This window comes from Miniopterus natalensis, chromosome 13 (genome assembly GCF_054644295.1).
Source record: "Miniopterus natalensis isolate mMinNat1 chromosome 13, mMinNat1.hap1, whole genome shotgun sequence".
In the NCBI taxonomy this organism is placed as follows: domain Eukaryota; kingdom Metazoa; phylum Chordata; class Mammalia; order Chiroptera; family Miniopteridae; genus Miniopterus; species Miniopterus natalensis.
The window spans coordinates 33,165,543-33,190,249 of NC_142093.1; the positions used below are offsets into that span (position 1 = coordinate 33,165,543).

Sequence of the window (24,707 nt, forward strand, 5' to 3'; positions counted from 1 at the left end):
TGAACATCCTTATCAGTGGGGTCCACAGAGACCACTTGGTATCAGGCTGTCTGGGTTTAAATGTCAACTGTCAGGAGTTATCTGAGAGAACCAGATGCCTGTATCTGGACTCCTTGGGTGTCTATGGGAAGTTGCAGCCCCTCCTGCCAAGAGGGAGAACGCCACTAGTGCCATGGGAAGTCAAATTTGGAAGAAACAGGGAGGCCATTGGTCACAGCTGGTTCATTGTTTAGGCAACCCAGAGTAATCTGCTGGGGTCATCTATAGACTATCCTGTCTATTTTACCACTTGCACTGGTCAATAGCATCATTTTTTATATATTTTTTTAAAAATTTATCTTTATTGTTGAAGATATTACGTGTGTGTGTGTGTGTGTGTGTGTGTGTGTCCCCCGCTGATCCCTTGCATCATCTTTTTTATATAAATTTTTGATATAACATTAAGGGTTCTGTTTCTATTAAAATTTTAAGATGCCTGCTTCTGCCATAATAATTTGCAATTCTTAGGACCTTTTGTGGGCCTTCCATTTTATGTCATTTAAACAAAATTTAAATACTTTAAAAGCTGGCATTTTATTAAGAATTTTAAATATTCAGCGCCATTCTGGCTTTGGCTAGACTAGTTCTCTTAGGAGTTACTCATTGCCACCTGCTGGGGAAGAGAAGAAGTGCAGTTGGACACTTCACTCAGGCAGCAGACCTGAGGATTACTCCTGAACCAGTCCCACACTCTCCCCATGAAGCTGGAATAGGAAGCAAGTCCTTGAAAGCAAGTCACGTAAAATATTACACTTTGTCGTTGTGTTTCACAGGTTCCCAATAAATTGGGAGGGAAATGTTTTTAATCCCATGTGTACTCGTTTTGAAGTAATTATAATTAAAAAACATATTCATCTACTTATCATTTAAACCTTTATTAAGTACCTACCATATGCACAATCCTGGGCAAAATATTAAATGAATACAAAGATGAATTTTAAAATGGTGCCAAGTCTCAAGGAGTTTACAATCTAATGATAGTGACAAGTACCTGAACACAAACTATAGGAAAGGAATTACAAATAAACATTTGCCCTTGATTGGAAAAAATCACTTTATTCCTTCATTTAAAGCATAAACTTCCAGTAGGAAAACACTGGTATTATATATACCTTTATAAGTTCATCCTCTTTAAAGGAAGTTGATTGTTTTTATAAAAGAAAATGTCTCACCCTGTCACATCTTTATGACTGGTTTGAGTTCTTATAACAAAAAATTTGCTTTAAGAGAAAAAAATGATAGATTCATAAAATCAAATTAATATGCGCAGAAAGACAAAGTGTATCTGCAATAATATGTAAAAAGTTGAGCACCACTGGGTCTAGTATTAAAGAGGCAAGTCAGAATTACTTTGGAGACTTGCCTTGGACAAGTTATTATGCACAATTTCATCACATTTAAAACAGGGTTGATATTTATTAAGATTATAACTCAGATACTATCATTATTTCCATCTGTCATAATACGCAAGGTTAAAAAATAGTATAAAAACTTTTCTAATAATTTATATATCAAAAATAATTTGAAATAAAGCTAGAGATAAAAAGTGGTGAATTTAATAGTATACTTTTGGTGCAGAAATAAATATAAATTTGAAAGTATTTTTTCTATATTTTATTGCTTTTTAGAAATGGTTCAGATAAGAAACTTTATAAAACAAGCTTGAGGATTCATTTTGTGAGATTACAGAGAAAAAGAATGTGCAAATAGTATAATTTAAAAATATGTATTGATTCATGCTTCCCAGAGAAATTTTTTCAAACAAAACACCAAAGGCCAGTACTTCTCTCAATGCTAAGCCATTTTTTTCTACCAAAAATAATGACGTAATGTATATTTTTATGACTAATCAGTTTGTGACAGCTGTGATTCTCAACCACTTTAAAAAAATACAAGATCAGAGTTGCAAACAGAACATGTGTAGCAATTTAAAAAACTGAACAGGCAAAGCCTTACTTCGACCAAATGACCAATCAGCAGGATTCGGCCTTTTCGGCTACAGATGACTTTGCTCAAGAGCTCTGCACACATCAGAGGGCTCCCATCCATATTCCTAACACAACAAGCAAGGCTGCTAACACTGGATGCTGCAAACCGCAGCTCAGGCACAGAGAGGAGGTCTTGCTGATTCTGTTTTATTCTTCAACAGATTTCTCTTCTCCACTCTCTTCATCGGATTCATCTTTTTCTTTGCAAGAATCCTGGCTGTTGATTTCAGTAAAATAATTTTCTTCCCCATTCTCTCCCTCTTCTACATTTTCTTCTTCATTAAAGCTAGAGGAAAAAATTTATCAGTCATTCAAAGGAAAATTGATTTGGTTTAAAGGTAAACAAACCCTTTGCAATGTATGTCATCATGATGTCAGTCTTCCTTAAGTGTATGAGCTCCAATTTACCAAGAAACTCTCTATATAAGTCCCAATTGGGAAAGTAAATGTGCCCCTGAGAACTTATTTCAAAACTTGGTTGACTCTTTAAACTTCACTTGAAAGCATGTTATTTTCATTATTTATGTCAGTCAGAAACTTACTCTACTTAAAAACAAGATATTTCATCACCATGTAATATTTTGGATTTGTCAAAAATATTAAAATATAAATGTTTGATAACAATTCACATGAATTTATTTAGGTAAAAGACCTTTGAAAAACATTATAGAACAGAATTTTTGCTTTCCTGCAGGTAAGAATTTTTTCAGAGGTATACCATTCAGACATCTTATATATGTTACCTTTCTTCAGTGAAACTTTTCATCTCTTGATTGCTGAAGGACTCGAATATTTTTCCACTTTTGCCTTTCTTTGAAACAAACTCATCAGATATCCCTAGTGCTTTTAGGGTGTTAGAATAATGCTTTTCTGCTGCCATTCTTGCATTTTTCTATAGGAAAAACAAACCTTTTTAGATGAGAGCAAAAGACTTTAACTTTCCATTAAAAAATGTATGGGTTAAAAGTTCCAGTGAATATTAAATTCAGTAATCAGTTGGTTGAAAATATGCATCCCCTCTGACCAGCAATTCCACTCCTAGGTATATACCCAGAGAAACTCCTACATGTGCCCCAGGAGACATGTATAAAAATGTTCAGGACAGTACTGTTTATAACAACCCCAATCTGGAAACAACCCAAATATCTATCAGTAGGATGGATAAATAAATTGTAGTCTATTCATACAATAGAGTAAAGTAATGAAAATGAATGAACTCTAGTTATACACCATAACATGGATGAACCTCACAAACATAATCCTGAGCAAAAGAAGCAAAACATAATAAATATATATAATTTCCATTTACAAAAAGCCCCCAAAGAGGCAAAACTAAACTATATTGTATAGAGATAAATCATAGGTGGTAAAACTGCAAAGAAAAACAAGGAAATACCTGTCTCAAAAGTTAGAATAGTGGTTACCTCTAGGGGAGAGGGAGAGGGTTTTGACCCGGGAAAGGTGCGCAGGGTGTAGGGTGCTGGCAACGCTCTATTTGTTAACCTGGGTGGTGGCCACATGAATTCTGATCTATAATTATTCTTTACACTGTGCCTGTTTTATATACTTTTATGACTGCTTAAGGATATCTGGAAAAACAGTAAGAAAATATTTCATGTGATAGTTGTCAGAGGGTTTTTTTATGTGCCTACTGTAATTTCTGCTTTTTATAAGCCATATCTCCACTCCACAGATAATACAATCATCAGTGTTGTTATCTTTACTCTGTGGAGGAAGCAAAAAGGTACAGCAAAAAGAACATGAACTTAGAACTGGGTTCAAATCTCCAGAAAGTTACTTCCTGGCTTTGGGGTCTGTGGGAGTTATGATGACCCTCTCATATCAGAAGCAAGTTGGAAGTTGTCACAGTTCCTGAGACCATAGGCTTTATGGAGCCACAAGATGACTGGGGTTCACACTAGGGCCTTGGCTTTAGTCCACTTTTAGCTCCCATGAGTGGATATGAACTAGTATAGGGCCAAGAGTTGCCACCTGGACCTCCAGCTAAAACAAAGTGACTAGGAATGGCCCAGTTCCCGTGGCACCCAGTCTCACCCCCAAATTTAAAAAATAAGGAAACCAAGATGTCCCCACCACCCTCACTGAGGTTAAACGGTTTGCTTAAGGTCACAAGAATGGTTAAGTGGTAGAAACAAGTCTCTTGACCCTTTCCTGGGTCTTTTCCACTGTACCACGCTGTTTTTATCTAAGTGGTAGCCTAAAGCCTGACTTCAGCAATGCAGTGGTCAAATATTTGCCCAATCCAGGTACTCCAGCATAATGAGGGGTCATGGAGTCTAGTATTTCATGGAAGAGATTAAAATAGCAAAGACTGATTACAATGGATTAAAACGATCAACAGTGCATTTTCTGACACTCTGGAAAACTGAAAAACAGCACTTTAGCTGCTGCTAAAATGCACCAACTGTGAATAACAACCGTTTTTTTTAAAAATCCTCACCTGAGGATGTTTTTTCCATTGCTTTTCAGAGCAATGCCCTTGGTGGCAATTGAACCTGAGACCCTTCAGTCTGTGGGCCAATGCTCTAACCACTGAGTAAAACCGGCTAGAGCAATAATACTTTTTAGAAAACAAAGCGAACAAGCATCCAGAGGCTATATTCATAGACTAGGCTTGGGGGAACTGAAAGGCATGGCAAAGTAAGATGAGAACTGTGCCCAAAGACTATAAAGCAGAATAAAGAAACCCCAAGTCTAACTCTGAATGCATTAAGAACAGTATATTCTGATTTAAGCAAATTAAATATAAAAGAGATTAAAATACTAATCAAAGTTAGTACTCATAAATGTTCATCTGAATTTGGTTTAAAATTCAATTTAACATGTACTCAGTTAACAAACCTTGTAATTTCCAAGAAACAGGACAACATGGTTTGTTCTGTACTGGATCACAGGCCTACTGGTAGTGGATAACTCAACAACAGCAAGACCACAGTTAACACTTACAAATGAGTAATGCATAAAGTTTGAGTGAATTTATTACAATAACAGCTTTTAATTAGCACCAATAGTCACAGCAAAACAGACTGCAAGAAAAATGTACTAATTTCTGTTAACAAAAGCAAAGCAGACTGATGAATTTCAGAGGGAAGGCAGGGGTAGGTGGGTGGGGAGAGATTAATGAAAGAACTTATATGCATATATGCATAACTCATGGACACTAACAATAGTGTGATGAAGGCCGGAGAGGGGGGTGCGGGGTGGAGGGGGTCATTGGGGGGAAAAAAGGGGACATCTGTAATACTTTCAACAATAAAGATAAAATTTTTAAAAAAGCAAAGCAATGGTGAGTCACTGCCAGTCATTCTGTATATAGAATTAATTACCTTTTAATATTTTATATCAAGTTGAATAGTGTGTAATTTTTCCTAATTGAAACAAACATTTCCCCCTTGCATTTCACCATGCAAAAGAATGATAAAGACTGCCCTAGCCGGTTTTGCTCAGTGGTTAGAGCATCGGCCCGCATACTGAAGGGTCCTGGGTTCGATTCCAGCCAAGGGCACGTACTTCTGTTGCAGGCCCAATCCCCAGCCCCTGGTCGGTTGCTTGTGGGAGGCAACCAATCAATGTGTCTCTCACGTTGATGTTTCTCTCTCTCCCCCTCTCTTCCACTCTCTGAAAAGCAATGAAAGAAAAACCTTTGGGTGAGGGTTAAAAAAAAAAAATTAAAGACTGAGCTAACCCTGGCTGGTGTGTCTCCGTGGCTAGAGTGCTGGCTCATGCGCCCAACGGTCTCGGGTTCAATTCCCAGTCGAGGGCACGCACCTGGGTTGCAGGTTTGATCCCCGGCCTGGGTCAGGATGCATGTGGTAGGCAACCAATCAATGTGTATCTCTCACATCAATGTTTCTCCCTCCCTCTCCCCCCCTTCCTCTCTTCCACGATCTAAAAAATAAATGAAAAAAATATCCTCAGGTGAGGATTAGCAACAATAAAAGACTGAGATAAAAAAAGGAACAGTTAAAATAACTAAGATTATTTTACTATCACACACTTTATTTAAAAAAAAAAAAAAAAGGCTGTTTCTTCAGGAAACCAAAATTAGCAAATGATAAGTTTGTCTACTATCAGCACCCTAGATTGAAGGGGAAAATATACTTATTTTTTATAACTATAAATTTAGTTTATAATAATTCATTTATTTAGTAATTGCTAAATACTTATTTTGTGAGTAGGGGGTATATAGGAAAAGTATGTGGGGCAAAGGGAACAGCATATGTGAGGGCCAAAAGTGGTAGAAGAAATATCAGCTATGAAACTAACCTGTTTTCTACATTTAAAATTTTTTTATGGGTTTAAATTCATACACACCGCTTGTTTTGCCACATTTTCTCTGGTGCTTAGAAACAGTGGGAATTCACAGCATGGCAAAACTGCTTGTTAATGCTGAGACTCATCACTAATTCGTCAGGGTAGTAGTCTCAGTCTGGGCTAATCCCAGAAAGAAAATGACAGCTCATTATCTGGCTAATTTGTTCATAACAGTTCAGTTTTGGTTCAACAGATGTTTATTAACATCTCCTCTGTGCCAGATGTTGTCCTAGGTGCTAGGTGCTGGAAGGGAAGAGAGATCATTAAGATAATTTCCACACAATGTGGTAGGAGCAAAGAGAGGTACGCAAAGGGCAATCAAAGATCAGAGCAAAGGGCACCAACCCCACCAGAGGAAACAATGTAAGAAGTGATTTTACACTGACTTGAAAGAGTGGGACAAAAGATAGGAAGAGGCCCTAAGGGTGTCCAGAAACAGCATGAATAAAGATTTCAAGTTTGAAACTAGTAGTCTAGTATGGTCTGAGAGTAAAGGGTATATAAAGTGTGACTTGGGGGGAGCACAGTGGCATGTGAACTAAAGAGGTTAACGGGTCAGATCATGGAGGATTCTGTATGACTTGTAGGGATATCTTCTGGGAGAAAGCAGGACAGCTCAGTGGTAAGTGTTTGGAAGCAGAGTGATTTGGGCTCCAATTCTTGTTACCTTATTTAACTATAAATCTTATGAATTACTTACCTTCTTTGAACTTCAGTTTCTTCCTCTGCAGTATAGGAATAACAACCTTGTAGAATTTTTTGGAGAAGTCAATGACAAGACCTCTTGATACCATTCATTGAAAACAAGAATGGTTCTGTGAATGCATGTTATCAAGGGTTATTAACTACCTACCCAGGGTTAACATTTTCACAAGGGAATGGGAATGGCAAAATAAAGATATGACCCATGGCTTTGCAAAGAACAGAACAGGAAAATCAGTCAAACAATTATATTAACTCAGATAGGAAATAATAGAGGTTTCACCTAGCATTTCACCATCAGGAGTGGAGAAAGGCAGATCCAAAAATTATTTAGGAGCAAAGAGAGGTATGCAAAGGATAATCAAAGTTCTCTCAGTGACAATTGAATGGGGAGAAGTGGTTCTGAGTCACCTAAATAGTGGCCCAACCAAAACAGGAAATCAAAGAGGAGGATCTAGTTTGGGGCAAGATGAATGTAAGATGCCAGTGGGAAATCTGGGTCGATATCCACCAGACAAGAGGACATAAAAACCTGCAGGTGTGAGCTACAGATAACTGCTTTGAGCCAAAGTCAATCTCTTTACACTGAGTCATATAAAACATCTTATGACTTTTCCCTCCTAAAGTTGAAACTGAGATGTTAAAAGAAACCCACCCCTTAAAATGACAAGCACTACATAAAATTATATCCAAATCAGTAAGTAAAAGGTTCCCATAACTTTGAGAGATTATAATATGTAGATTAACCCATAATACATGTCCCTAGTCCTCAATGAGTCATCGAAAGGACAGTCTTGTAATGACATCTGTCCCAGGCACATGCTGACAAAGCTCCAAATGTAACAGCCTGAAATTCACCTTAACCTCCAGTGATTCTGTCTATTGTTAAGCTAAGTCACCCATAGGAACCTTTCCCTTATGGATACTAAGGAAATTATCTGAAATTGACAAATCTCTCTTAAGGGAAAGATTGTAAAATTGAGTATAAATTTTGTTTTTCCAATAAAAAGGAAATCCTTTCAGTAATTGTAGATAACATTGAAAATTATAGACTCACTTAAAAAAACCTGATCAACTAAATGAAAAGGCAACCTGCTGAATGGGGGAAAATATTTGCAAATCATATATCTGATAAAGAGTTAATATCCCAACTATATAAAATACTCATACAAGTCAATAGCAAAAACAGACACCAATTTAAAAGGTGGCAAAGGATTGAATAGGCATTTTTCCAAAGGAGATATTCAAATGGCCAACAGGTCCATGAAAAGGTGCTCAACATAACTAATCATAGGGAAATGCAAATTATTTGGTGATATTTCACAATGGGGTAATATCTCACACTGGTTAAAATGCCTATTATAAAAAAGACAAGAGAGAAATGCTGATGTAGATGTGGAGAAAGGGAACCTTTGTGTACTGTTGGTAGGAATGTAAATAAGTACAGCCACTATGGTAAACAGTATCTAGGTTCCTCAAAAAATTAAAAATAGAATAACTATATGATCCAACAATCTGACTTCTAGATATATATCTAAAGAAAACAAAATCACTATCTTAAAGAGATATCTGCACCCCATTCATTGCAGCATTATTTACAATAGCCAAGAAAGGAAACCACCTCAGAGTGCATTGAAAGAGGACTGGACAAAGAAAATGTGGTGTATATACACAATGGAATGCTATGCATCCATAAAAAGAAGGAAATCCTGCCATTTGCAACAAAATGGGTGGACTTTGAAGACGTTATACTAAGTGAAATAAGTCGGACAGAAAGACTAATACTGTATGATCTCACGTATATGTGGAATCTAAAATTTTTAAAAACACCCAGCTGGGTGTGGCTCAGCGGTTGAGCATCGGCCTAGGATCCAGGAGATCGCGGTTGGATTCCCAGTTGGGGCACATGCCTGAGTTTCGGGCTCAATCCCCAGCAGGGGGTGGCTGATTCATAACTCCCTCATCATTGATGCTTCTGTCTCTCTCTCTTTCCCTCTCCCTTCCTTGCTCTGAAATCAATAAAGACATATTTTAAAATAATAATAAAATAAATTAAAAAAAACTCATAAGAAAAGAGATTAGATTTGTGGTTACCAGGAGGAACTGGATGAAGGTAGTCAAAAGGCACAAATTTCCAATTATAAGCTAAATAAGTCCTGGGGATGTAATATACATCATCATAACTATGTATTGGATATTTTCAAGTTGCTAAGAGAATAAATCCTAAAAGTTCTCACCACAAGGAAAAAAAATTGGGAGGGTAAGTATATGAAGTGATGGATGTTAGTTAAACTTATTGTGGTGATCATTTTGCAATTTATGTATGTGAAGTCATTATGCTGCACACCTTAAATTTATCCAGTGCTGTATGTCAGTTATATCTCAATAAAATAAAAAATAAATCTGATTCAAGTAGCCATTTTGTTTCATTTTTTAATTCTTCAAAGACCTCCAAATCATATCATGAAACCTTAACTTAATATTTGGCCAAGCTGTTACTGAAAAAAGACCAGCCATTAAAAACAGGTTGTGAAACTATTATTTTGAAAACGATTAGATTAGTAGCATGTTCTTCATCAAGCTTACGTGCCTCATCAACAAGATTCAATGCTCAGATTTCAGCAAACTTACTTACTTGACTGATTTGATGAAGCTGTCACAGAAACAATGTCTTAATACATTATATAGCACACAAGAAAATGGACTGTAAATTAAGAGCTGGAGATGTTTAAAAAAAACCTGACAATAGCTCTCAAATTCCAACAAACACAACCTGAGCAACTCTTTCAAACAGTAGCGGCCTGTATTTTAATTTTTCTTCTCTTTCTTCTAGTTCTCGTCGGTATTCTCTCATCCTTTCCTTTTCACTCTTTCTAAAACCAAATAAAAGGAATGGAATTTTAAAAAGAAGAACTTGCATATATACCATTTTAGCTTAGATGACAAATCAGAAATTATGAGCACAATTTACAGTTTACCACCATTTCTTTTCTAGACTGGTACATTTTTATGGAAGCAGAATAAAAATTCCAGGTTCTGAGAACAAACATTTTAAATCCTGGGAGCAATCTTTGTACTTTGCAGATTCTGAAATCTTCAAGACATAATGTTGTAAGGGCTTGAAAAAAATTACTGAATGCCCTCTTATCTCATATATAAGTGTATAAAAAAGAAAATTTGGTCCAAAATAGGTATCTTCTCTTTAAGGAATTTCTTCTGAAAATAAGACCTTGCTCTTCTTTATTCCCTTACATAAGATCTGCCCTAGGTTGGTGGCAAAGTTAATTATATTGGAACAGGTCAAGGGAGAAATAGGGAGTATGGGACTATAACAGAGGAATAGGAACCAAAATGCATAAATTCATAGTAAGTGTACTTATTATTTGGGCAAGATCCTATAATGAATCCTATGCTCTTTTTCTCTATGTAAAATATATGAATTCTACCAAGATAATAAGATTTCATGGATTAAAGAAAATAGTTATACTATAAAATTATAATTATGCTTAATTATATAAAGTTGGTATTATGAAAAATCTAATTTACTTTTAAGGATGAATAGCATATTTTTAAGGAATTTTTGCTCAAGCTCATCAAACTCCTTCTATCAATGAATTATATTTATAGACATTATAAGGAATATATATATATAACATACATTATAAAAGACCTCCAAATATAGGAATATAATTATATACAATATATATTAAAAGAAATACTTATAATTAAAAGGAAATATAGATTTGGGGGGATACTTATAGATCAGACTAAAAATTAATAAATCATATTACTTACCCAGCTTTGGGGGAGTTATTTTCCTACTTAAATGTGAACATTTTTATGTTTACTTGCAACATAAAAATGTTCCTTTGGAACACTGGTTTTCAAACTTTGTTCTGCAGAATTCCAGTGTTCTGTGAAGGGGTTCTGTGAATATTTTTATTTACTTATATTAAAACTGTGACAAAATGCAACACATATCACTAAACAACACACCTGTTAATTGACACTTCACATAATTGATGTTAATTAACACCAATGTGTTAATTTGTGCTATCAGATTTCGAGCAAACCTTAGAACAAAGCTCTTTTACATATCTGTATATTGAAGAATATGCTGAGATTAAATGGCAAACTGTTAAAAAGCTTTATCTAGCCAGGCCAGAGTGGCTTAGCAGTTGAGCATCGACCTTTGATCCAGGAGATCACAATTTGATTCCCTGTCAGGGAACATGCCTAGGTTGTGGGCTCGATCCCCAGAAGGGTCGTGCAGGAAGCAGCTGATCAATGACTGTCTAATCATTGATGTTTCTGTCTCTCTCTGTTTCCCTTCCTCTCTCTGAAATCAATAAAGATATATTTAAAAAAAAAGCTTTATCTATGTGACTCAAGATTTTTCTCAATATTATACTGTGCAATCAAAAAATAATATAAAGAAAAAGATTAAATGCTGACATAAGATTATATCATATTAACCATGGCCATAATATAAAACATTTCTGTTCATCAACATGGCTTCATGGTCCTCACCATCAGGTGAGTATACAGGTTGGTTCTTACCATAAGGTGAGTGAATGTGAGTGTGTGTGTTTTGAGTATAAGTAACTAATAGTAACTTGAATCCAGAAACTAAAATACTAACACTCTTCTTAATCTGCTCATATATTGGTATCCACTGATTTTGAAAAAACATTTGAAAACCAATGGTCTGGAGGTTCAAGGTTCTTTCATGATACCTGAGAGATTTTATTCTGGATTTAGACATCTGAGCTAAACTTTGATGTGAGTCATAAGCCTTAGTCCGGGTTTTCAGAAGTTTCTGCAATTCTTTCATTCTTTGCTTCTGTTTAGTTAGGATCCGATTTCTCTCTTCTTCCAACATTTTCGTTTCCTCAAGTGATCTCCTGAGGGCAACAAACTAATGCTTAATTCACTTTAAGCCAATGAGAATGTTGCTTAGCAAAGATTTAATACAGGTTAAATTCAACCTTTGAATTTAACACAGGGTAATTCAAAGGTTGAAAAAAGGCAACCTTTTGAGAACGACCTGACTTGTGAAATTGGAAATCAATAGCCTGACTATAACCTTTTCTATGCCCAAGGATTCATAAAATGGACAATACATTTCTTAGCACACCCTCTTACAAAATGTCCTCTATTATAGAGTAAAATATATTACCAGATACAATAACTTCTTCATATTTTCAAATTCACCAACATAAAACAGTGCCGCATATACTATTTTAGCAACCGTAAGTCAGTCAGTGCTGTGTCCTAGTTACTTACCTGATGGCTTGCTCTCTTCCTCTGGAAGAAACTGTGGGCATTGGAGGGTTGTAGTAACAAGGCACACGCTTTGCATTTGGACTTCTAACTGGTGACCTGTGCCTTTGAGACTGATAAGGAAAATGTGTTTCTTTTAAATTTTCTTCATATGCTTCTTTATCTGCCAAATTTTTCTCTCTTTTAGTGGATGCATGAAGATCAGGTTGTTTGTAGATTGTTAGGAGTTTTGGACCTTTCTGTTCCAAGAGGTGTTTCTGATTTGTCTCAGGAAGTTCTCCAAGATCAGCAGTCTGGTTCCTAGACTTGCCTTTATACTTCAACTTTTCAGCCTGTTCAGGGCCCTTGGGCTTCCTTGCAGCAAAACTTCTGTGAGCTGGTCTATAAGGCGGAGGGGATGAATTCGATAAAAATTCCTGGGCTGTCAGTTGTGTCTTAATGTTTTTGCAGAGCTCTTCTTGTAATCTGTCATTGGCAGCTGAACTATAAGTAGATCGAGGTATAGGTCTGGCTTTAAATAGATTTGTTGTCTTTTTAGACTTAAACAAGTCTCTCAGCTGCTTTTCCCGGATTGCTTGCTTTTGTTCCTCCCTTGCAATAAACTTAAATGGCTTTTGTGAGGCCAAGAGGGTTTCTTTGTTTTTCTCCTTCATAGTCCGCCTCCGTTCTTCGTTTTGCTTGACTATATCCTGATAAAGGGGGAGAAAGACAAATGCTGGAACTGGGTTGGCTCGGAATTTTTTCTTACACTCTGGATCTTCTTCTTCTTTTTTGAGCAGTTTGTGTACCATTTCAATATCTGATTTAGATTTCATGTTCTCTTGTCTTTTCTTCTGTTCTCTAATCATCATTTGAAAAGGCTCAGGTACTGTAATCTTTGGCACCCATTCTTTTGGTTTCTTCTTTGTTTTTTCAACTGCTAGGAAGTCAGCATCTTTACACTGAATGTAATCTTTAACAGAAAAGTTGGTCCACATGTTGTTGATGAGCTCCTTGGCATAGGTCAACATCCCATTTTTCTCAGGAAACTCTTTTTCTAAGTTGGGCAACTCATCTTCAGAGGAAGACACAATCAAGGAGGAAGAATGACATAAATCAGGTTCTGAAAGCGATGTGAATAAGGAGATAGGGTGACAGTTCTTTTCTGATACAGACCTAAGCGAGAAGAACAATTAGGTTACACTTTCAGTTGTATGTGACTAAATTAAAAATTAAGAATTATATATTTTCTTAGATCAAGGTATAATCAGTTAGAAGATAGGAGTTGGATGTGGCTTGTCAAAGTTATCACTTTTATTTAGAATAGAGCTGGAAAATGCCTATAAGTTATCTAATCTGATTTCCTCATTTTATAAGGGAGGAACATGAGATAGTCAAGGCTCCTTGTGTCTAACCTCTGAATTGAATTCTCCACACATTTTCCATAGTCACCATCTGAAAACATACATCTGATCATATCACTGTCTTGAAACTTTCCCATGATTTGTCACTGTTATGAAGTCAAGTATAGATTATAAAGCCCATTAATATTAGCCCATGCCTACCCTTCCAGTTTCACCTCTGACTTCTCCCTACCCCCATCGCCATTCTAAGTCACACCCAGTTGCGTGAAGTTCCTCACACACACCACCTCTCTTGCTGCCATGCCTTCGCACACATGGTTTCGGCTGCCTAGAAGGCCACTCCTGGCTTCCTGCATCTGCTGCAGCTACACCCCCCCCTTATGACTGAACTCAGGTATGACACTTCAGTAGAAAATTCCTGCCTGCGTCCCTCCAATGACACCCTGACATGATCAACTGCTTTTTCCTCTGTCTCCATAACACTGTTATATCACATTGTACTGCAAGTTTTGGTTCTGAGCTAGTCTTTGAGCTCCTTGAGGGCATCAGTGTCCAGGCAAGGTGTGGTACCCAGGAGATACGCAATCAGTACTGAACAACTAGATGAGTTAAGGGATTTGCCGCACATTTCAAAACAAGTGAGTTTATCACAGAAATAGTGAGTTTATCTTGAAATTAAAGACTATTTTGAAAACTTGAAGCAGATTTATGTCATAGTCCTAAACTCTTCATACTATATCTTTAATGAGCTCATGTTAATCCACATATTATAAAGGGCTTTTAAAATTTTAATATTCATCATCTAAAAATGGCCCAGACTAAATATTCTGATACATGTCTACAGTTGTATGAATGATAGGTCAGAGAGAAAAGACCAAATGGCCACCAAATGACTCTCAAAGCAAGAAGCCACCTAGTAGGTTGATAAACCGTTAAACATTTTGAATAAAATCTCACCTCTGTATACAATTAAAAATACAAAGGGAAATATGAGAGAAAATATTCTAAAATAATTTTGTTCTGTACTTTTTAAAAGATTTTTAAACTGATTTTTAGAAAGAGAGGAAGGGAGAGGAAGAAAGAGAGTGAAACATTGATGTGAGAGCGCAACATCGATTGGCTGCCTCCTGCACACCCCTCCGGCGATCTAGCCTGCAACTTGGGCATGTGCCCTGACCAGGAACCGAACCAGCAACCCTTCAGCACACAGGATGACGCCCAACCAACTGAGCCACACCAGCCAGGGCTTGTTCTGCACTTTTAAGTATACATTTTATTTTACAGTCCACAAACAACATTATGTACAAACTTACGTGGAAGAAACACTAGAAGATTCATCTCTGATGATCACTGGCTGAACTTTCTTTAAATTTAATTTATTCCGGTACATTTTCTCTAATTTTGACATAGTTTCCATGTGGGCAGCCTTCAGCTCTTCTAGTTTCCTGAAATATTCTTCATTAGAGTGGTAAATATCAGAAAAGTCCACAAAGTCCTCATAGTTTATAGATGTTTGTTTCTTCAACCCAGAAATGGTATTAAAATCAGTCTGATAAGAGGAAAAAAACCTGTTATATGGTGTTTGGAATTGAAAGACAAATGAAGTTGATATTGATTCCCAATACTGCTTCTTACTTGTGGGCTACATACATATATTAATGGATTATAAGTTATTTGTGAGCTATGTACATTTTCCCCTCACAACATTTTATTAAGAACAAGAGAGAGAGACCAAGTTGCCAGAAAACAAATGCTATTTGGTCCTTTTTATAAAGGATGGTTAGATTCATGGATCATGTATGAACCCATACACTGTAATAGAATAGAACAAAACTATCCTTTATCAAGATGCTCCTTCAGAGCTGTGATAATTGAGATGAAGAAGGAAGTTCCTCTTGCTGCAAACCAAGCAAACACAGCCCAACGCCCTCCCGGAGCTGGGCTCCTACAGTGTGGGCCACAGGGTGTGCCAGTGGAGAGAAGACAGGAGTGCAGGCAAAGGAGGGCAGGAGATAGAGGGGACACAGTTCTCACTGGCTCAACCAGAACCCGGGAAGAAACCCTCCTGGATGTGCAGGGGAGACCTCAGGAGGAGTAGGAGGGTGTGGAAGGCAGTGGGAGGTACCTTCAGAACAGCCGCTCCTGGGGGCATCAAGAGCAGTAGCTCTCCTGGGTGACAGGGACTTTGGGAGTGAGAAGAGAACAAGAGTCATACAGTATAGTATTGTAACCACACAGAGTGTAGTTATTCTATATATAGATCATGCCTGGGAGGGTCTCACTGATCTTTCCCCCAACTCCTTTCAAATACCTCTCATAGTTCTTTTAATTGAAGCAACTAGAGATGTAAAACCTCACTTTCTCCATATAGAAATTCAGTATCTTCTCAGTTGAGAAACAGTTGAAGTTATTCATGATACTGTGCATAAAGGGCTGCTGACCATGGTCTTCAATTTAGCCTACTGCCTGAAATATACTCATCATGAAAAAAGTGTATTTGCCTTAGAAAATTATAGAGCCAGTCTGATAAGACACTAGGAAATAAATCTGAGTAGCTTTTCCCAATGGGAAAATGCAGAAGAGTCACTTGTATACAGAAGTTATAGATACAGTGTTTTTAAAAATGGGCTAAAAACAATGTACAAGAGGCCAGTATTATACTACTTGGGCTAACTCAGAGAAAACAAATGAAGGAAAACAAATTTCCTTCAGCAGAACTGGTATGCAGAAATGTATTACCAACAAATCTATGACTCAGAGAACTGCTTTATGGTCATACAACTCAAGAGAATTTTCTGATATCTTCTACTGTTTCTATATGTGCTCCTCACCATTTTTAGCTATGGAAATGAGTACTTTGTTAACTTATTCATTAACTACTTAGGGACACCCAGCATTCATTCAGCAGGCTGCTTAAAGATACAAATCAGATAAAAACTCCGCTTCGAGAAGCTTCCAGCCAGTTTGGGGGAGGATGTGTACATAAACAGTGAGTAACAGACTTTGAGACACAACTCCTGATTCCTCCCAGCTGAGCACGAAGACAGATGAGTGACCATGTGTGTCACAATGTCAGTTACCGTGACAGTTCAGAGAAGGAAGGCCTTACTCTGACCAGGGGGAAAGACGAGGCAAGGGTGCGCCAGAGAGACATTATGTTAGATGAGGGAAAAGTCTGTCAGATTAGGGAAGCAGTGAAAAAGAAACCCGAGGCACAGTGCCAGAACATTCATCAGATGCTACCTCACGGTGATGCAGCTGGCAGGCACTCTGCTCTGGATAAGGAAACTGGGCTCAGAGGATGTAGGTGACCTGCTTGCAATCACAGCTAGTAAGCAGTAGAGCTGGGATTTCATCCAAATCCCAGTGTTAGGCTCCAAAGACACGCCACATTCCTCCCAAGGGCAGGAAGGGGTTGTCAGCCACGCGAGGAAGGAACAGGCATGGTGTGCTCAGGGAGAGGCAGACAGTGTGGGGGCTAGTGGAGAGCAGGGTATGGAGCACAGGGCAGGATGGGAAACAAGGTGAAAAGGCAAGTCAAGAGCCTCAACCAGGCAGCAGGAGCCTTGAAGGATGTGAGCAGACGAGTGACATGACCAATAATGCTCAGAAGGATTCTTCTGAAAGCAAATAGAGTGAAACAAAGGAAGAAAGGTTAGCAGCAGTTAATGAGCTACTGCAAAAGTCCAAGTCTGAGATATTAAGGGCAGAATTAAAGAAGCAGAACCAAGGCAGCTGCCTTTGTAGATTTCGGAGACTGAATCATCAACTCAATTATGGCCTGTATTGTGGGCAACAAATTCAAGATTTCTGATTGGAGTGCTGCCTGTCTGGGTAGATGCTGCTGCTGCCGTTCATCAGTACAGGGAGTACAGGAGAGGATAGTGCTTTAGGAAAAGAAAACTAATCTCTCTCTTAGACACACTGAGTTTAAGGGATGGTAGGGCAGCCCAACGTCCAGGAAACGGGGTAAATATACCTGGAGACCCGGTAAGGAGGCTGGGCTGGAGATGAAGGTATGGGAGCCACCAATGCGCACAGAAGTAGCAGGTGCAGCCTTGCATGTGGATGAGGCTGCCTGGGGAGAGCGTGGGCAATAAAACAAAAACCCAAGGATGGAAATGTTGGCAACACCACCATTTAAATAAGCAGTGAGCCCGGCCGGGGGTGGCTCAGCGGTTGAGAGTCGACCTAAGATCCAGGCCATCGGGGTTCGATTCCTGGTCAGGGCACATGCCCGGGTTGCGGTCTCATCCCCAGCAGGGGGCGTGCAGGAGGCAGCCGATCAATGACTCTCATATTTGATGTTTCTCTCCCCCTCTCCTTTCCTCTCTCTGAAATCAATAAAGATATATTTAAAAATAAATAAATAAATAAATAAATAAATAAATAAATAAATAAGCAGTGAGAGGACGACTAATAAGCAGTGAGAGGACTAATTGAAAGCAATCATGAGAAATACAAATACCAACTGATAAGGGTATTCAAGTGAAGGGAGCTTTTGTTTGGTTTCAGTTTGTAAGATAACTGAAAGACTTCCTGGAGGAGGTGATATTTAACCTGAGTCAAAGAATGGAAGAATTTGGAGGATCGAGAGAATACAGGGAGAAAGAGGGAAAAGGTACTGCAGACTAAGAAAATGACATTAACAAAAGTGCCAGGGGTGAGGGGCCCGGTGGAGAGCAAGGTGCACACAGCTGCAGGGTAAGAGGAGAGTAAAATGTATAAAGCAATTCTGGGAAGCAAGCCTGGAAAGGGAGGTTATGGCAAGAAAGAGGTGGTTTTCATTTCTTGTCTACTACTGGCTCCTAACTACTCACAGGTCACCTGGTCTCAGCCCCCCTTATTACCCTTCAAAGATAAAAGGGTTGGGTGGAAGCTAGTATCTTTTCCGTTTGGAGCACTCTTAAGGCTTGAGAGAAGGATTACAGATATGGTGTCAAATTCTTATTCAAGCCTAGGTTCTGCACTTCTTAGCTATGTGACATGGGCATTAACCTTCTGAACATCAACTTTACGATACATAAAGTAGGTATGCCGGGCATTAAACTATTATCTCTTGGCTCCAATGCCACCCTTCTATACCCTGCTAGGTGAGGCTGGGGATGGGACTCCATAAGCCATGTTTCTACCCTGCGAGTTGCTCCCAGGTCCACTCTGCCTAGAGGGAGACTGCAGGGCTGGGGGAGGAAGAAGACCGATTCCTTCCGGTTAGCTCTCTGTCTGCTTGTCTGCTTGAGTCACCCCTGCAGTGGTTCTTCCTCGAATCGGCAAAACCACCTCGGGGCCTTTATTCAAATGTCATCTCAACAAGGTCTTCACTGGCTACCCTATTTGAAATTGCAACCTCTCCACCCACTCACTGTCAGCTTCCCTTTTCTGCTTTATTTTTTCTCATAAGTACACACTACCAACGAACATTCTATATATCTTTATTTATTTGTGTATTGTATGCCTGCCTCTTCCACAAAGTCAGCGTCACAGAGACAAGGATTTGTTTGCTTTGTTCATGGTGGTGTCCCCCACATCTAGAAAAGTGGCAGATGCTCAATAAATATTTGCTGGACGAATGTACATCTAAAAAAATATTATTTCCACCAAGAGAAGAGGAGAGGTATTCCCTCACAAAGGACTGAATCATTCTAAGAAATACTGGCTACTCTAAAGAGTTATTCTAGGTATTAAGGAAAGGGCTTATTTAAAAAAAAACCAACTAACTAAAACGGGGAAGACATTCCAAAGAACCGTTTTTAGACAAAAGCATCCTGGTACTCTCCATTCATTCTTTTAGAAGAAGACCTTATAACAATCATTTTCCATTAAATGATAAAATTTATTTGGTCCTGAAAAAACTGAAAAAGATGCTGAAAGATGAGTAGCTTCTGAAGAGATGTGGCAGGTCTGATAATTTACACTTAGGCATTGGGTTTTAACAGTATCTGTTCCATTTCTGTTTAATACTCTTAACACTAGCCTGAACTTTTCAGATAAATTGATTCCACAGTGTTTTACCAGAAACAGATGAGTGGTTAATAAGGGAATTCTAACTCTAATTTCATCTTTGTCTTCACACAGAAGAAAACATTTTAGTACATCAAATAACCTAGACCAAGGACATTATTTTCTAAGGGCCTGAAATAGCACCCTTTTCCTTTAATTGTTTGGCTTTTTGTGGAATGTTGTACACACAGCCACTGGATTAGAGGATAATCTTCCCTAGATTGGCTTGACCCACTTAGAAGATGATTCCTTCCAGCACATGTACTTCATTAGTAATCAGCACTCATAATTATTTGTGGTATAATCTATCTAGTATCATCTGCAATTCTGGAATTTTTACTAAAATTTTCTCTGCATTGAAAAGAATTGTAAGGAATGAGGCAGAGCTACATGAACTAACATGGGTAAACCCCCCAATAAGTAATGAGTAAAAAGCAAGTTTCAAAACACGTATATGTAAAATGCTACCATATATTAAAATAATATGTACACAGGAGACAGGAAAAAGCCCAGAAGAATGCATACACATATCAGTTTCAAAACAGTTGCTACCAATGGGGAGGGAGAAGGGATCCAGACTTTCTTTTGGGAGGAGAGATAGTAAAAGGGCCTAAACCTTATTTGTAACATTTGAAATTTTAAAAGGAGAATGTGTTCATGTATCACTTCCATAATTAAAATATAACTTAAAAAAAAGAAAAAGAAAGTTTTGTGAGTATTAATATTAAATTAAAAACTGAACAATCTCTAATGACTACTTGATCTGTTTGGCACCCTCTCTCACGCTCCCCTAGCAACACTGCTTACCTTTCCCTTGCTCTTCTATCTGCTCCGACCCCCACTCCCCAACTGCCCATGAAAACTTATTTCTTTTTTAAAATATGTTTTTCTTGATTTTTTTTTTAGAGAGAGAGGAAGAAAGAGTGAGAGATAGAAACATCGATTGGCTTCCTCCTGCATACCCTATACTGGGAATGGAGCATGAAACCTGGACATGTGCCCTGACCAGGAATCAAACCAGTGACCTCTTGGTGCATGGGTCAACGCTCAACCACAGAGCCACACTGGCCGGGCTAATTCTTTTATTTCTTTTGGAAACCAGAAACCATCAGAGGAAAGTTCTCTCATCTTCCCATCTTAGGGCCTCTGCATATGCTTGTTCCCTCTGCCTGGAATTCTTTTCCCACACCCACTCTTCAAATGGCTACTCTTTTTTATCATCAGGCATCAGCTTAAATGTTAATTTAAATAGGTTCCCTCCTACTTCTTTTTAAATCATAGTAGCCTGTTCATTTCTTTCTCAACATTTCCCATCTTATGATCACTTGACTGTTTGTTTTTTTATTGTCTAACCTCCCCACTAGAGTGGAAGCTATGTCTACTTCATTCACCAATGACTAGTCAGTGACTAGTACTTAATAAATGCTCAATATTTATTGAAATATATTTCAATAAGAAAAAGAGAAAGCCACCCCATTAGGAAAGTCAGTGAAATTTTAATTGTGGATTATAGAATACTGCTTTACCCATGTCATCATCAACCACATAGCAAGGCCTATGAACGGTTATCTTCAACTAAGGCTAGATTCAAGGAACATGCTTCAGTCCTGCAAGGGATGTGGTGGTGGGGAGAGAGGCTTTGGCAAAGCAAAGGACTGACAGGAACCTACTGTGAAGTTGGTTCTCTAATTGATCTTGTGTGGTGGGTTAGGTATCTGAGTTTACTATATTTTACAGATGACAAAGTGCCATCAAATTAACCTTTAAGAATTGGGGTTGAAACCCAGGCCAGCCTGGTTTATACACTCTCTTTCTTTTTCAGTGATTTTTTCCCCATCAACAGTGTCCTCTGGATATCAGGCAGTGACAGCTCATCAGGCTTGCTTTTGGATTCTTCAAGTGTAGTGGTCTCAGAACAGTGTCAAATTTATAAGATTATCTCAGCTGGCGTGGCCTAGCGGTTAAGCATCAATCTATAATCCAGGACAACTAGGTTTGATTCTGGGTCAGGGCACATGCCCTGGTTTCGGGCTTGATCCCCAGCAGGGGACGTGCAGGAGACAGCCGATCAATGACTCATCATTGATGTTTCGCTCTCTCCCTCTCCCTTCCTCTCGGTGAAATCAATAAAATATATTTTTTTAAATTATAAGATTAGCTTCTTTTTTTCCCCTCTCTCTTTTTTCTTGGTAGGCTCCTGTCCCTTTGAAACTAGCTCATTAGATAAATTAATCTCTCCTAAAGTAATATGTTTCTAATACAAATTTGCAGTTTAACAAGGCATTCTGGAAGTATACTGCAACTACACAAATGACTGACTCCTCTACCACAGCAAGACAAAGTAGAATTTAATCTTTGGGCAGGTTGTTCAAATGACAGTCCCACTGGCAGTAGTTATTGTAATTACTAATTTATACAAACTGTTCTTTAAATATGACAAACATTTTCTCATTTGGTTCTCATAACATCTGAGTGAGACAAGAAAGAGAGACAGTTATTATAGCTCCTTTACAGACAGGGAAACCTCTTAATATCATCTAGCAAATCACAGAGAATGAATCATAATCCAGGACTCCAAAAACTTTTCCTCCATTCAAATCTTCTTCTTCCATCACTTTGTCTCCCTTGTTGGCTACTGAAACTTGTGTTGAGGGGAAGCTTTATCATGAATGAAACTGGTCCTGACTCTCACCCTGCTGCATGTTCAGGGTCTCCGTCTGCCTTCCTCTGGATAACCTCAAGTAGTTTACGTCTGTTGGTGAAATGCTGACCATAAAAGGTATTGCTACAGATTTTCTCATTAACAGTTTCAGCGTAAAGAGATTAGAATTCCAAAATATTCAGTGATTTCTATTAGCCCTAGACCATAATGTTTTTTCTTTATGTATCTGAGAGGCTTGGGAAAATGGTATTAAGAATCTTTAACGGAGGGTAAGGAGGTTTATATCTGCAGATTCAAGGTGTCTATCCTTTAAGGGAATAGAGCAGATGGCAGACTGGGCCCCTCTAACTGGTGGACAGGTGTTCAGGACACGTGACACTGAAAAGGCCATCTCACACCACCCTGAAGGGCCCTTTTGGAAATAACGGGTCCTCTGGATGCTTATCCATATCTGTCTCACCTATCCACTGAACTCTTGACGGTTTTAAACATCGCCTCTCATGTATCCTGCTAAAATGCACTAGTAACCGAGACCTTAAGACGACAACAAAACACACCTCTGACAGCACAGTCGATGCACCTGAATTTTATGGGCTGCGCTCCGTGCTGTGGGGGAGCAGATCAGTCCTCCCCAAGTTAAAGAGAAAAGGGAATACCTACTTCTGAGACGCTGGAGGATAGAGAGTGAGGTTCTGTACTTTGCACCCTCTAAACTAAATAAAGTAAATGTCCTCCAAGAAATTTTTACAACAATCTCTTTGGTGAAAATTAAGACCTGTTAACGCCTCGGTGTTGACTGTTTTCCATAGAGGCGGAGAGAAGGCGGAGGGCCCCGGGGCCCGGGTAGGGAGGGTCTGGCCCGGGCGCCCCGTTCGCCCGCCCGCGGCTCGGCCCGGCGGGGACGCGGACCCGCCCTCGGCCGGCGCCCAGCCCCAGCCCCAGCCCCAGCCCCGGTCCCGCCCCTACATTACCTGCGCCCGCACGCGCCGCATGGCCTTCGCTTCTTCTTCCTCTTCCTCCTCCTCCTCCAAATCCTCTAAGGAATCCCCCCGTCTGTACTGGGCGACCCGCGCTCCGGCTTTGGGATTTACCGGGGTTTGGAGACTGGCGGCCGCCAGCTTCGCCGCTCGGTGCGAGCCGGCCATGGCCGCGCCGCCGAGGCCTGAGCGCCCGCGCTGGCCCGGGGCGGGGAAGCTGGCGCGGCCTCCGGCTCCCCCGCCGCTCCCTGCTTGGCGCCGGTGGTTACTAGGGGCGCGGTAACTAGGGACGCTACAGGGGCCGCTAGGGGCCAAAAGTCACTCAAATCCTCACACGCTGCGGGAGACCCAAAGCGGGCGCTTCCTGTATAGTGGGAGTCAGTGCTGAATCTGCTGGTTTAGAGGGTTGGCGGGCGGAAAGAGGCACCTCTTCCCAGCTTCGCGCCTCACCACCTGAACTCAGACTTCTCACATTGTACTAATAAAACAAATGGTTTTGTTGGGGGGGAAAAAAGCGCATTTTTATTCACTGAAATATCATGTCAGAAGGAGACGGCGGTGGCCAAGGAAAGCAGGGGATGTATTTGTGTGGCAGACTCAGAACAGCGACAAGATTTTCATCCTGCTCTCTAACCTGGCTCCCCCCACCCCAGAGCCAGAGCATGGAAAGAGTGCGTACCATTCTACTCTAATTGACTAGGCAGCTGCAGAAATCGACCAATCAGAAGGAGGCTGCTAAGTACGCGTTTTTCTCGGTCTGATCAATAAAAGCCAGTGAGTGACAGTTCAGGTGTACGAACCCGGCGTGTGCTGCTTGGCTTCATCAACTTTACAGTGGTAGGGCTGGAGGGCAGGGGTGCCCAACAGTAACCAGACATACCCCATCTCCAACTTACCCCATCAACATTTCCACTCGAGATTTGGACGCTTCAAATAGCACCTTCTACACCACGTGGCTGTTAAGAAAGACCTAGTCTAAAAGTAGCAGGCGTGGTGCAATCAGCCACCTGCTATCTAAGCCCCGACTTCCTATCCTTCAGCCTCCTCTTGCTCCCCACCCTGCAACCGCCACTATCACCATAAAGTTAGGGCATGCGGCGCGCGCTGTCTGGAACCCATTTCTCAGGCCTGAGCCTTTCTTACCGAGCCTTTGTTAGCAGGTCTGGAGTGTGAGCATCTGCAACGTGCCCCACTCCGGTGTCTCCTTCAAGTTGCTCTTGGTTTAAACTGAGATTTGCTTCCCCACTGAACAAATACTGGCTGGATTCTGAGCAGAAGCCAGAGTTGGTAGCCAATGAGGTAGGGACGCCCCAAGGGACTTTTAGTTATTCACATGCAGCTGGTTCTGTGCCTCTCTTGAGATTTGGTATAAACTCAA

At 39.6% G+C, this 24,707-nt stretch overlaps 1 protein-coding gene and 1 long non-coding RNA gene across 3 annotated transcripts in view; one reads left to right on the plus strand and one right to left on the minus strand.

Moving 5' to 3' along the window:
• LOC148091643 (uncharacterized) overlaps positions 1-9,165 on the plus strand; it is a 51,333-nt gene extending 42,168 nt beyond the window's left edge. The window contains exon 4 of the long non-coding RNA XR_015715524.1: positions 8,654-9,165. This is a non-coding gene — a long non-coding RNA (uncharacterized LOC148091643). The remainder of the gene's footprint in view (positions 1-8,653) is intronic.
• FAM161A (FAM161 centrosomal protein A) lies at positions 1,639-23,497 on the minus strand. Of its 2 annotated transcripts, XM_087823590.1 has the most exons (7): positions 23,324-23,497; positions 15,004-15,239; positions 12,351-13,502; positions 11,801-11,968; positions 9,838-9,937; positions 2,771-2,919; positions 1,639-2,313 (listed from the first exon to the last, which is right to left on the minus strand). In XM_087823590.1, the coding sequence occupies exons 1-7, from the start codon at positions 23,495-23,497 to the stop codon at positions 2,175-2,177; spliced, it is 2,118 nt and encodes a 705-aa protein (XP_087679716.1). In that variant the 3' UTR covers positions 1,639-2,174. The 2 variants fall into 2 exon arrangements, with proteins under 2 accessions (XP_087679716.1, XP_087679717.1); XM_087823591.1 differs by lacking the exon at positions 11,801-11,968.
• Between the last annotated feature and the right edge of the window lie 1,210 nt (positions 23,498-24,707).